This window comes from Mobula hypostoma, chromosome 1 (genome assembly GCF_963921235.1).
Source record: "Mobula hypostoma chromosome 1, sMobHyp1.1, whole genome shotgun sequence".
Classification (NCBI taxonomy): Eukaryota; Metazoa; Chordata; class Chondrichthyes; order Myliobatiformes; family Myliobatidae; genus Mobula; species Mobula hypostoma.
In genome coordinates this window covers 25,745,607-25,759,338 of record NC_086097.1, presented here as the reverse complement: position 1 = coordinate 25,759,338, position 13,732 = coordinate 25,745,607, and the positions used below count along the sequence as shown (strand labels likewise).

Sequence of the window (13,732 nt, the reverse complement as noted above, 5' to 3'; positions counted from 1 at the left end):
GTCCAGCTCTCTTCAGATTCCTCAGAAAGCAGAGGTGTCGGTGAGCTTTCTTAATGGTGTATGATACCAGGTTCATTCATCGTCATCAATGAAGACCTCGACACCATTGGTACTTTTTACGAGGTCGAGTTGCTAGCTCGATGCTCAACCCAGCACGAATAGAGAGCGTGCAAGAGACCTCTCGCCCCGAAGTCCAGCGCTGATGCCACTACGCCACCAGCTTGCTTGATGGTGTTGAGACTAGCGCTTGATTTGGATTTAAGTGAGGGAGAGTTGTGCAGCGTCAGCCTCACTCTCTCTTCCCAATTCCCATCTGGATCCAGTGGCAAGACAAGAGCCGAGATGGCTGGAAAAGGGACTAGGTGCAGAGGATGACCAAGACATCTTCTGTATCTTGTCCTGCTCTATACGTTCCACGACGCTTGCAGAGACCGCCTTCTTGACTGTTGGACCTTCCATTGGTCTCGTTCGCTCAATCCGTTGGAGTCTGTCTTCACATGCTGGGATAGACAACTCCCTATCTCACTGAGGGTTTGAGACCCGTCGGTTACCCTCACCTGGTTTAGCTGGCCTGTTGAAGCCGTTGCCCGGGGTGTGGCCACTATCGCATGCAAACACCTACGGGGAGCCACAGGTGAGAGCTGAGTGCCAGGTGGGGACCAAATGTGGACTAACTGCCTTGAAAAGGACGCAACATGTTTCCCCATTAGAGGTGCTACCCCTCCCTGACACCCCATACACCCTTAAGAGTCTTATAACAGCAGGACAGAAGCCTTCCATTATCCTGGTTGCATATTTTCTCAAACTTTTGTATCTTCTGCCCCATGGAAGCGGGGAGAAGAGAGTATGACCAGATCGACAGCTTGCTATGCACTGTCTGGGATGCCAACACATTCAGTAGGTGCCAAGAGCAGCACCTCTCCATTGCTGGGATCGGCCTGCATTGCCCTGGCAGAGGGCTCTTGTGGATTTCTGGGGAAGTATACGGAGAGGCAAAGAGGACTTAGGCTATATTAAATTAGAAAGGTTAGGAATATTGTCCTTGGAACACAGGAAGAAGGCAAAAGCCGGAATAAAAGGGTAAGGGGGTGATAAATAATTTGGTTTCTTCCCTCTTCCTTTCCAATCCTGATGAAGGGTCTGGGTCTAAAAGGTCAACTGTCTATTTCCCTCCATAGATAAAAGATGCTGGAAATCCAGAGTAACACATACAAAATGCTGCAGGTCACGCAGCATGTATGGAACGGAATAAAAGTCTACGTTTTGGCCGAGATTCTTCATAAGAAGAATTGAGTCTCTCCATAGGTGCTGCCTGACTTGCCGAGCTCCTACAGCGTTTTGTGCGTTGCTCCTGATTTCCGGCATCTACAGAATCTTTTAACTTTATAACTGTACATTTTAGTTTGTTTAACATTGAAACAGACAATGCAAATAAGTTGAAGGTCTTACGGCAAACAGATACAGATGTCAGGGAGAGTTATGTGCCCTCGAGCAGATGCACAGTTAGCGCCCTGTCCCACTCACTGGCGCTCAGTCTGTCACTAGGTCAGAGGCGGGACGTTTGGCGCAATTTTCCTGCAGGCATTAGAATGGGACACCTCTACCGGGCTGTTGCTTGGCCGCGAGGCCTTCTGGGATCTATAGTTGAAATTCTTTGTTCTGTTACTTGTGGAGGAAGCAACGGACTACATTTCCCAGTCGATCCTGCGAACTGGGGGTCCTTGGTTGCGGCGGGGCGAGGGCGGACATTTCAAGTTGCTATAGACGCCGAGCAGCGGCGATAGCGGGACTGGTGGCCGGGGATGGTCGGGGTTTGGCGGCTATAGCCGGTATGGAACTCGACGGCGAATTTAAGGTATCAGAAGTTTAAATCCCTCCCGGTGTTATTATATTATTATAAAGGACGTAGTGATAATAATGATCGGAAATGATTCGGGCCCAGGGTGGAACGGGGGATAGGAATAGGGCTCGGGGAAAGGGGGTGTGTAGAGACAGAGGTAGTGGGGGACGGAGTTGAGAGGGGTCAGGGGTTGTGGACGGATGAAGAGTGGGGAACTAGAGTTGTCTGGGGACAGAAGCACGGGTACAGGGGACGAGTGTGTGTGGGAAAATGGACTGGGGGTAGGAGTGAAGGTTGGGGAGAGAGTGATGGGAATTTAGAGGTGAGGGACGGGGAGGGAGACGGGAGTACAGGAGGCTGGAACACTGGGTATCACCTGGGTGGGAGAATATGGTGCCGCACATTGTGGGATTGTACTGGTTCGGAGATGGGAAAGGGACGGGTTTGGGTAGGAATCAGGGGGTAGAGGATGGGGCAGACGCTGTAGATGGAGTGGGATAGGGGCTCACTTACTGATGTGGAGATAAGTGCTACCTGTTCCTCACAGACCTATTGAGCATCAGACCTGGATGATGGGAAGGGGACATGGATGACATTTCTGGCTGATGGTCTTTCACGATAAGGGGTTGTTGGCATGAGTATTTTGTTTGTTTCGCCTTGTATGGATGCTGCCTTATCCGCTGATTGTTTCCTCTTTCCTGTTGTTGGCTGAGGATTTATATCACTGAGATTCTTTTTTTTTGCAGGCATTTACAGGAAAAAAGAAATACAATAGGATTTTACAAAAATACATAAAAAAGACTGACAAGCACCATGGCAAAAGAAGGCAGACTGTGAAAATAGATATAACACTGAATCTGTAGGTTGAAGTGTCAGTTTAGAGTTGTGGTGAGTAAAGTTATCCACACTGGTTTAGGAGTCTGATGTTTGTGGGGTAATAACTGTTCCTGAACTTGGTAGCATGGGACCTAAGGTTTCTGTACCTCCTTCCTGATGGTAGTTATGAGAAGAAGACATGCCCTGGGTGATGGGGGTCTTTGATGCATGCTGCTTTCTTGTGGAGTTGCTTCTTGTAAGTGTACTCAGTGATGGAGAAGGCTTTACCTGTGGTGGTCTGGACTATGTCCACCGTGTTCTATAGCCTTTTCCATTCCTGGGCATTATTTCCATCCCAGGCTGTGATACAATTAAGATATTCTCTGAAAGAAGTTGCTCAAAGTTTTTGGTGACATGCTGAATCTACTCAAACTTCTCGGAAAGTAGGTGGATAAGTAAGTCTGAAGGTGGATAAATCACCTAAACCAGGTGGACTACACCCCAGAGTTCTGAAAGGGGTGGCTGAAGAAATTGTGAAGGATTAGTAGAATCACTAGATTCTGGAAGACTGGAAAATTGCAAAGGCCACTCCACTCTTCAAAAAGGGAGAGAGGCTCCAGAAAGGAAACTTTAGGCCAGTTAGTCTGACCTCAGTGGTTGGGAAGATGTTGGAGTTGATTATTAAGGATGAGGTCTCGGGGTACTTGGAGACACATGATAAAATAGGCCACAGTCAGCATGGTTTTATCAAGGGAAAATCTTGCGTGACAAATCTGTTGGAATTCTTTGAAGAAATAACAAGCAGGATAGACAAAGGAGAATCAGTTGATGTTGTGTACTTGAATTTTCTGAAGATCTTTGACAAAGTGCCTCACATGAGGCTGCTAACAAGCTACGAGCTATTGGTATTATTGGAAGGATTCTAGCATGGATCTGTCTGCATTTGTACCCAATCATTGACTTGTCCTTCCTTACATTCGTGTTACATCCATCATCTACCATTAAGCCTGCTAGCTCATCCTCAGCTGTATCATATTGGTTTCCATCCCTCCGGCATGTTAGTTCAAACTGCTCTTAACAGCTCTAGTAAACCTGCTCACAAGAATATTGGTCCCCAACTGATTCAAGTGCAACCCATTCCTTTTGTACCAAATGGCCTAATTCCGCTCCTATATCTTACGGTCTTGTAGTAGAGTTGTGCCTTATTTTTGACACTTATGTGCTGGTCCTAGCACAGCTCCTCTGATATGTTGATAGCAAGGAATTTAAAGTTACTGACCCAATCCACTTCCAATCCCCTAATGAGGATTGGCTTATGGACCTCTGGCTTTTTCCTCCTGTTGGTGAAAATCAGCTCTTTGGTTTTGTTGACATTAAGTGGTTATTATTGTGACACCATTCAACTAGATTTTCAATCTCCTTTGATCCCTTTGATTCGGCCAAAGTGTGAAGTGATTTACTTTGGAAGGTTGAATTTGAAGGCAGAATGTAAGGTAAATGGCAGGATTCTTAGTAGTGTGGAGAAACAGGGACCTTGGGGTTCAAATCCATAGATCCTCAAAGTTGCTGCTCAGGTTGATAGAGTTGCAGACATCCCACCCTGCAAAAACTCATTTCAGGGAGGTAGTACCCCCGCCCCCCGCAACTCCATATCCCCCCCCCACGGTCGACCTCCAGGGGTGTATGTAATACTTTGTTTAGTGATTTTGTCTAATCTGTGAACCAAGTTGGGTATATGCAGAAAATGTGACTTTAAAATATGTGCATATATTATATTAACATGTTTATTCTATTACAACTTTAAGCAAGTCTACAGGGAGTTTGGCCTCATCACGTAGGACATCAATAGCGTAGCTCCTTAGCAGCTAGCCAGCTAGTTTAAATAACGTTAGCTATGCTAATGAACGAATGACACCTGTTAAACTCACCTCAACATGTCTTTTACATTTTAACCCACCATGGGCAATAGAAAAGTCACTTGCAAACAGTGCAGCGAGCAACACTGTCATTATTTTTGGGGTCAACTGTAAAGCCCGCCCATAGAGAAAACTGATAGGTCTACTTAGCAGGGGTCCGCAATTGTTTTTGCACTGCAGGCCGGTTTAATATTGACAATATTCTTGCAGACCGGCTGACCGGGGGAGGGGGTGTTAATCACAACTGGAATATAGGTGATAAGTCAATCGCATCATAACATTTTAAGTAACATCTGGATATTAAACACACAGCGCATATTTTCCCCGTATGAACATATAAAATCATTGCAACACACCAATATCGCTGAATCAATGGGAGCCCTGGGCTTGTTTTCCTGCAACAACACGGTCCTATCAAGGGGTGATGGGATACAGCGATACTCGAAGGGGGTTCCTTACGTCCAGTCTATTCCGCAATTTAGTTTTCGTTGCATTCATTGCAGAGATATGTTGGAAATGGAAGCAACGTTTTCAGTGCTTTCATGGCTATCTCAGGATATTCAGCCTTGACTTTGATCCAGAATGCAGGCAGAGATGCCCTTACACTTCCTCCCTTACCACCATTCAGGGCCCCAAACAGTCCTTCCAGGTGAGGCATCACTTCACCTGTGAGTCGACTGGGGTGATATACTGCGTCCGGTGCTCCCGATGTGGCCTTTTATATATTGGTGAGACCCGACGCAGACTGGGAGACCGCTTTGCTGAACATCTACGCTCTGTCCGCCAGAGAAAGCAGGATCTCCCAGTGGCCACACATTTTAATTCCACATCCCATTCCCATTCTGACATGTCTATCCACGGCCTCCTCTACTGTAAAGATGAAGCCACACTCAGGTTGGAGGAACAACACCTTATATTCCGTCTGGGTAGCCTCCAACCTGATGGCATGAACATTGACTTCTCTAACTTCCGCTAGGCCCCACCTCCCCCTCGTACCCCATCTGTTACTCTTTTTTATGCACACATTCTTTCTCTCACTCTCCTTTTTCTCCCTCTGTCCCTCTGAATATACCTCTTGCCCATCCTCTGGGTCACCCCCCCCCCGTCTTTCTTCCCGGACCTCCTGTCCCATGATCCTCTCGTATCCCCTTCTGCCTATCACCTGTCCAGCTCTCGGCTCCATCCCTCCCCCTCCTGTCTTCTATCATTTTGCATCTCCCCCTCCCCCTCCAGCTTTCAAATCCCTTACTCACTCTTCCTTCAGTTAGTCCTGACGAAGGGTCTCGGCCTGAAACGTCGACTGTGCCTCTTCCTATAGATGCTGCCTGGCCTGCTGCGTTCACCAGCAACTTTGATGTGTGTTGCTTGAATTTCCAGCATCTGCAGAATTCCTGTTGTTTGCAGGCAGAGATGTTATGTCAAACATACTTTTCAGCCCACCGTCATTTGCAAGCTTGAGGAGTTGATCTTTTTCCCGCGTTGACATGGAAGATTCTCCGGGGACATTCACAAATGGGTCATGGACCCATTCCTTTGCACGTCTTGGGTCACTGATGACTTCGCGTGTGTTAAAATCAACAGTGCGTGACAGGGAATGAGGAAAGGTGCAGTTGACTCATATCGTTTCATATCGCCAAATCATATCGTTTCCTTGTGGCCCGGTGGTTGGGGACCACTCAGCATGAAGAGAGACCAATCAGGATGCTCGCTCTCCCTCTCCCTCTCCCTCTCAAAAAAATCTATTTCCGGGATATTGTATATAATTTCCGGGCGTCAGGGAGCCACTATCGATATGCAGGAGACTCCCGGAACTTCCGGGAGAGGTGGGATGTCTGGAGTTGTTTAAAAGGCATACAGTGTGTTAGCCTTCACTAGTCAGGAGATTGAGTTCAAGAGCCACAAAGTAAAGTTGCAGCTCCCTTGGTTAGATCATATTTGGAATATTGTGTTCAGTTCTGGTTGCTTCATTATAGGAAGGATGTAGAAACTTTGGAAAGGATCTGGAGGAGATTTACCTGGATGCTGCCTAGATTAGAGAGCATGTCTTATGAGAATACATTATGCACCTCTTTGAAGAGAAGAAGGATGAGGTGCCTTGATAGAGGTGTACAAGATGATTTGAGGCTTGTATTGAATGGAAAGAGTTTTTTTCACCATGAAAATGGCTAATATGCTGGGCCATAATTTTAAGATGACTAGAGAAAAGTATAGGGGGATATCAGAGGTAATTTTTTTCTACACAGTGATGGGTGCGTGAAATGCACTGTCAGGGGTGGTGATAGAGACAGATACATTAGGAATGTTTAAGAGACTCTTAGGCATATGGATGAAAGAAAAATGCAGGGCTATATGGGCGGGAGAAGTCAGATTGATCTTAGAGTAGATTTAAAGGTTGGCACAACATCAACGTTCAAAGTAAATTTATTATTGAAGTATGTGTCACCATATACAACACAGATACGTTTTCTTGCAGGCATACCTAATAATGATAGAATAATAGCCATAATAGAAGCAATGAAAAATTAAACCAACTTGGGCATTCAGCCAGTGTGCAAAAGACAACAAACTGTGCGAATACAGAAAGTAATAATAATAATAAATAAATAAGCAATAAATGTAGAAAATATGAGAGGAAGAGTTCTTGAAAGTGAGTCCATTGTTCAACACCATGGGCCTATGGGCACTTACTGACTATAATGTTCTAGTTTTATTTAATACTCTGTCCCTTGTGATGGTGATTTTTTTTTACAAATTCCTCTTATTTGAAATTTACAGTATCTGCATTTTTTGCTTTTTAGTTATGGTTTCGCGTATGTTCACTGCTAGTATAGTGTGGTAGATTTTGTTTTATGATGTTGTATTTTGTTGTTTTCTCTGCCAATAACTAGAAACCATACATGATTAATGAAAGGAATCCATATGACCATAGACCTTAAGGAATAGGAGCAAAATTAAACCTTTTGGCCTATAAAGTCTGCTCTGCTGTTCCAGCATGGCTGCTTTATTATTCCTCTCAACCCCATTCTCCTGCCTTCTCCCTGTAACCTTTAACCCTTTTTCTAATCAAAAATCTGTCAACCTCTGCTTTAAATATAGCCAATGACTTGGCCACTGCAGTCGTCTGTGGCAGCAAATTCCATTGATTCACCATCCTCAGGTTAAAGAAATTCCTCCTCATCTCTGTTCTAAAGGGACATCCTTGTATTCTGAGGCTGTGCTCTCTGGTCCTAGACTCCCCCATTATTGGAACCAAATATGTCTAATTTATCTAGTTCTTTCAATATTTGACGTTTCAATGAGATCCTCTCTCTTTTTCTAAACTCCAGTGAATACAGTTCCAGAGCCACCAAACCCTTGTAGTCTGTCCAAGTTTCTAAATGTGACTGTGTTTGCTATAGGCTGTCCTCTGATTTCTAGTCAGTAAGTTTAGGGTATGACTAGTAAAACTTGAATATTTACTGCCAGATTTTTGAAAGATAGGGATCAGAATGATTTTCTAATACACTAGACAAGGTTTCACCCTATTCAAAAATGATGAAAGGGAGTCTGAGTGGTAAGTTTCTGTTATTTTTGGTGACCGTCCGAGGAGCTACTTGAAACAGAATGAGTACATTGGATTAGAAACTAAAAGGCTAGAACTATAACAAACTAGATGCTGCTTGATCTGTTGAGTTCCTTCAGAGACCACAGAACACTAAAGCACAGTACAGGTCCTTTGACCCACAGTGTAGTGCTGAACTTTAACCTACTCTAAGATAAATCTAGCCCTTTCCTCCTACATAACCCTCCATTTTTCTATCATTCAAGTGCTTACCTAAATGCTCCTAATGTAGCTGCCTGTCTACCACCATCCCTGGCAGGGTTCCCCATGCAATCTCCCATTTCTCTGTAAAGAACTTGCCTCTGACATTACCGCCTCCCCCCCATACTTTCCTTCAATCTTCTTAAAATTATGCCCCGTTGTATTAGCCATTTCTGTCCTGAAAAAAAGTCTCTGGCTATCGACTTGATCTATTTCTCTTATCATCTTGTACACTTCTATCAAGACACTCCTTCACCTCAAAGGGAAAAGCTGCAGCTTGCTCAACCTATCCTCATAAGACATGTTCTCTATTCCAGGCAGGATACTGGTAAATCTCCTCTGCACCCTGTCTAAAGCTTACACATCCCTCCTGTAATGAGGTGACCAGAACTGAGCGCAATCTTCCAACCAGAGTTTTATAGAGCTGCAACATTAACTCACGGCTCTTGAACAGTCTGTAGCCCCCTGGTGAGCCTCAGGCTCGCTCTCGTCTAGGGGGAGCAGCCTTCGGCCCTGCCAAACTGGGTAATCAAGTTTGTGTGGATGCTGTGTGATGTACCCCACCCCGCCAAATAACAGACAATACACCAGATTAGATTAGATTAGATTATAAGAACACGCAGTCCTCTTTTATTGTCATTTAGTAATGCATGCATTAAGAAATGATACAATATTCCTCCAGTGTGATATCACAAAAACACAGCAGACCAAGACTGAAAAACTAACAAAACCCACATAATTATAACGTACAGTTACAACGGTGCAACAATACCATAACTTGATGAAGAGCAGGCCACGGCACAGTAAAAAAAAGTTCAAAGTCTCTCGAAAGTCCCACATCTCACGCAGATGGGAGAAGGAAGAAAAACTCTCCCTGCCATGCCCGACCACAGTCTGACTCTGAGTCGTCCGAAAACTTCGAGCTCTGATCAGCTGTCCGACATCGAGTACTGAGCGCCATCTCTGTCCGAACGATTCGACCTCAGCCTCAGTCACCAACAGCAGGCAAAGCCGGGGATTTTGGGGCCTACCCTCCGGAAGATTCTCGATCGCCCAGTAACAGCGGCAGCGAACCGGCGTTTCAGAAATTTTTCTAGATGTTCCTCTGTGCTTTCACATCTGTCTCCATCAAATCAGAATTGTCCATGGCCCCTACTTAATGGATACGATATCATTTTCACCGGAGAGCTGCGCGCGCGTGTCGCGCTGCTACCTTCTCCTCCCTCTCATATGCGATTAAATGATTACACTTTATAGATCTTACTGGAACTATGTAATTAATAGAGATAAAATATAAAAAGAAAAGTAGAAGGCACCAAATTTATCAAAGTTCAACTACTTTGTGCGCAACCATCGGAGCTCAATTAACGGAGTCTTCTTTCCACCACTCGATCCCCTCCCACCTCCTCGATCCGCCGCCTGGGACCAACCACGGTGGTCGACCAGATGCTCCACACGAGTCTGTCTTCGTCTCCTCTCCTCGCCGAAGACCCTGGGTCTCAGACTCCTGCTCGCAGTCCATTCCGTTGACCAGCTTACAGCATCACATCTCCTCTCTCTGTCCCCATCGTGCCTTCTGCCCCAAAGCCCGCAAAAACAATAGCTTACAGACACACAAGAAAGAATAACATCTGTCCCAGTTGGTTAGCAAATGAATTCAATTCTCTTATCAGTAATTATAACCCAAACAAGCTGCGAGAGAGAAGCACTTTCTCAGCAGTTAACATAACAAAGAAGCCATTTTATTAGCCTTAACAGTAACATAAAAGAAGACACCCCTTACAAGTCCCACGAGTAATGAAGGCCAATGCACCATATACCTTCTTAACTCTATTAACTTGTTTTGTTGTAAAATCTTGCATAGTTGAAACTTGGACCACAGTCACAAGTGCAGTTCAATGTGCTGATACATGGAATGATGTGTTTGCAGCTGATAGTCAACTGCACTTCAGAATTATGTCACTGCACCTGAGTCCAATTTTCTGCTGGCTGTGTTAGCCTCAGCAATCTGCATATTTGTCAGTCTCTGTTTATACATATATTTTCATAAGTTCTATTGTATTTATTTTCCTGTAAATGCCTGCAAGAAAATAAATCTCAGGGTAGCACATGATGACATACATGCACTTTGATAATAAATTTAGTTTGACTGTTTAGGTGCTAGACTAATACAATGAAAGCAGATGAGAGACAATGTGCAATAATTCACCAACAGTCACACAGTCCACCATTGAGCACTTTTACATGCAATGCTGTCAGAGGAGAGGACCCCCACCATCATGGCCATGCTGTCTTCTCGCTGCTACCATCTTGAGGGAGGTATAGGAATCTTGGGTCCCACACCACCAGGTTCAGGAACAGTTACCAATCTACAACTACTGTGGATAGTTTCACCCAGAACATGTCCTCTTCTCATTGTTACCATCAGGAAGGACGTACAGAAGCCTGAAGGCACACACTCAATGATTCAAGAACAGCTTGTTCCCCTCTGCCATCCAATTTCTAAATGGACATTGAAGCCATCAATACTACCTCACTTTTTAAAAATTATTTCTGTTTTTGCACTTTCTAACTATTTAACCTATACACACACACACACAAATACCCACTATACACACACACACACATACATACACACTTGTTATTTATTTATTTTATTTTTGCCCCTAAATTTATCATGTATTGCATTGTACAATTGCTGCTAAGTTAACAAATTTTATGACATATGTCAGTGATATTAATTCTGATTCTGACTCACTCACTTCAGTTCTGAACTGATTCCAGGGCTTATAGACTTGCTTTGAAGAACTCTTTACATTTCATGTCCTTGATATTATTTTTATACTTTAATTTGGATAATCTGTCTTCTTTTGCACTTTATCAGTCTTCATCTATGCATAGTTCTATTGTGTTTCTTTATTTTTCGGTAAATGCCTGTAGAAAATGAATCTCAAGGTAATACATATGTACTTTGATAATTTAATGTGACTTTGATTTAGGTTCAGATTAGTTTATTGTTATATGCACCAGGGGGCAATGAACTTCCTTGCTGGTGTGAAACTCTATGCACAGGTAAATAATAAATAGGGCATTAAATACAGCTAGTGCCAGAACTATACCGATGTAGAATAGTTTTTGCACTTACTGTATTTTTTTTTGCTGTATATTGATTCAAGATGAAGTAGGGCAAAAAGAAACAAGTACTAACAATAACAGAACAGGTCGAACTAACAGTTCGAGAGTGTGCCTCTTCCTTTCCAATGCTTCCTCCTATATATATTTTAGATTCGATAATTAACCTTAATCCATGTCAGAAAGGTGCATCGGCTATGATTTATAATATTATTATGAAACTTAGGAAAGCTCCATTTGATAAGATTAGGGTAGATTGGGAACAGGAATCGGGGCTTACCATTTCTGTGGATGATTGGGGGCAGATTTTACAATTAGTTAATACTTCCTCTATTTGTGCTAAACATTCCCTAATTCAATTTAAAGTGGTTCATAGAGCACATATGTCCAAAGATAAGTTAGCGCGTTTTTACTCGCATATTAATCCTTTCTGTGATAGATGTTCGGGGCAGATAGCCTCTTTAACTCATATGTTTTGGTCTTGCCCTACTTTGGAAACTTTTTGGAGAGATATTTTCAATATTATTTCTAAGGTATTAAATATAGATATCTCTCCTCACCCTATTACTGCTATCTTTGGACTACCTAAAATTTTTAGTAATCTTTCCCCTTCAGCCCGTAGAATGATTGCATTTCTTACTTTAATGGCGAAAAGATGTATTTTACAACATTGGAAAGAGCTTAATGCTCCAACTACCTTTTTTTGGTTTTCTCAGACGATTTTATGTTTGAATCTGGAGAAAATTAGAAGTAACCTTTATGATTCTTCATTTAAATTTGAACAGATTTGGGGACCTTTTATTCGATATTTTCATTTAATGTAATATTTACCCTTCTTGTTTTTTTTTCACTGTTTTAATGGAGGTCGGGATTGAGGACGTGATTTTAAGTTTAACTCTGTTTGGTTTCAAGTTAGCCCATTGCTTTGCTTTGCTTTTAGTTAGTTGCACGGTGGGTTTTTTTTTGGGGGGTTTTTTTTCTTTTTTTTTCATTGATATATATAAAATCTAGTATACTATTATGTTATCTTGGTTTCTTATGCTTAAATTACATTGTTTGTAGTATTTTCTTTTTGGTATTGTTATCTTTTGGAATTTTATTATACTTTAACATTGTATTAATGTTTATATGGCTTACCTTTTTTGTATACTTACTCAATAAAAAGATTTAAAAAGAAAGAAAGAAAGAAAGAGAGTGTGCCAACACCACTGGAAAGGGGGCATGAAAGAACTGGTTCAGATGTTTGATAGCAGTGGGAAAGAAGCTCTGAGGTCATATTGACAAACTGTTCACTAATGCCAGATTTTTATTATTCCTTTTCTTCCCAACCCATCATCCTCTGAGCCTGAGAGGTACTTCTGCGTTACAAACAGCCATGTTATAAAGTTGACAGTTTGCTTTACTCATTTTTTTTCTAAGTTTTGGCTCTTTGTTTCAGAAGGCAGCACAGTACCTATGGCAGACTCGTCGAGTGACTCCGACACATCGCTGCATAATCTCTCCAGGAGGCGACGTTCACTGAACCTGACAGCGAGGGGAAGGAGCAGGTTGCACCATGCTGCTCGAGTCACTGAAAAGATTGACACATTAGCAAACACTTTACAGGTACTGAATTCTATAAAACAAGTACAACCAACTGGCACACACAGAATGCAGGAGGAATGCATATCAGCAGGTTAGGCAGCACCTATTCAAAGTAAATTTAATATCATAGTATGTATGTGTCACCATATTTTATTTATTTAGAGATATAGTGTGGAACAGGCCCTTTGGTCCTATGAGCTGCACTACCCAGCAACCCACCTATTTAACCCTAGCCTAATCACAGGACAATTTACAATGACCAATTAATCTGCTAACCAGTACACCTTTGGAATGTGGAGGAACCCCATGTGCTCAAGGGAAGGATGTACAAACTCCTTGCAGAGGTCACTGGGATTGAACTACAAGCTCTGGCACCCTGAGCTGTAGTTGTGTCATGCTAACCACTACGCTAGTGTGATGTCCTGAGATTCATTTTCTTGTAGACATTCATGGTAGACTGTTGCGTATGTGGCCGGTTACACAACAAATCTATAAATAAAAACGCTAGAGACTGGAGCTAAGTTAACAGGGTTTTTTTTTAAACTTGCGGAACCCGAACTGAACACATATATACAGATCAATACGTGCCTAATAGCGCATGCTCAATAAGGTGTTACTACGACATAAAATAGTCCCATATTA

At 42.9% G+C, this 13,732-nt stretch overlaps 1 protein-coding gene across 6 annotated transcripts in view; it reads left to right on the top strand.

The window, feature by feature from the left end:
* The first annotated feature begins 1,729 nt into the window (after positions 1-1,729).
* The window catches only part of LOC134344680 (centrosomal protein of 128 kDa), a 664,526-nt gene continuing 652,523 nt past the window's right edge, over positions 1,730-13,732 (top strand). For 5 of the 6 annotated variants that reach the window (XM_063044801.1, XM_063044787.1, XM_063044794.1 and 2 more), the window contains exons 1-2: positions 1,730-1,855; positions 12,945-13,111. In XM_063044801.1, coding sequence (XP_062900871.1) covers positions 12,962-13,111 — 150 coding nt within the window. In that variant the 5' untranslated portion in view covers positions 1,730-1,855; positions 12,945-12,961. The remainder of the gene's footprint in view (positions 1,856-12,944; positions 13,112-13,732) is intronic. The other variant, XM_063044779.1, reaches the window with a different exon arrangement.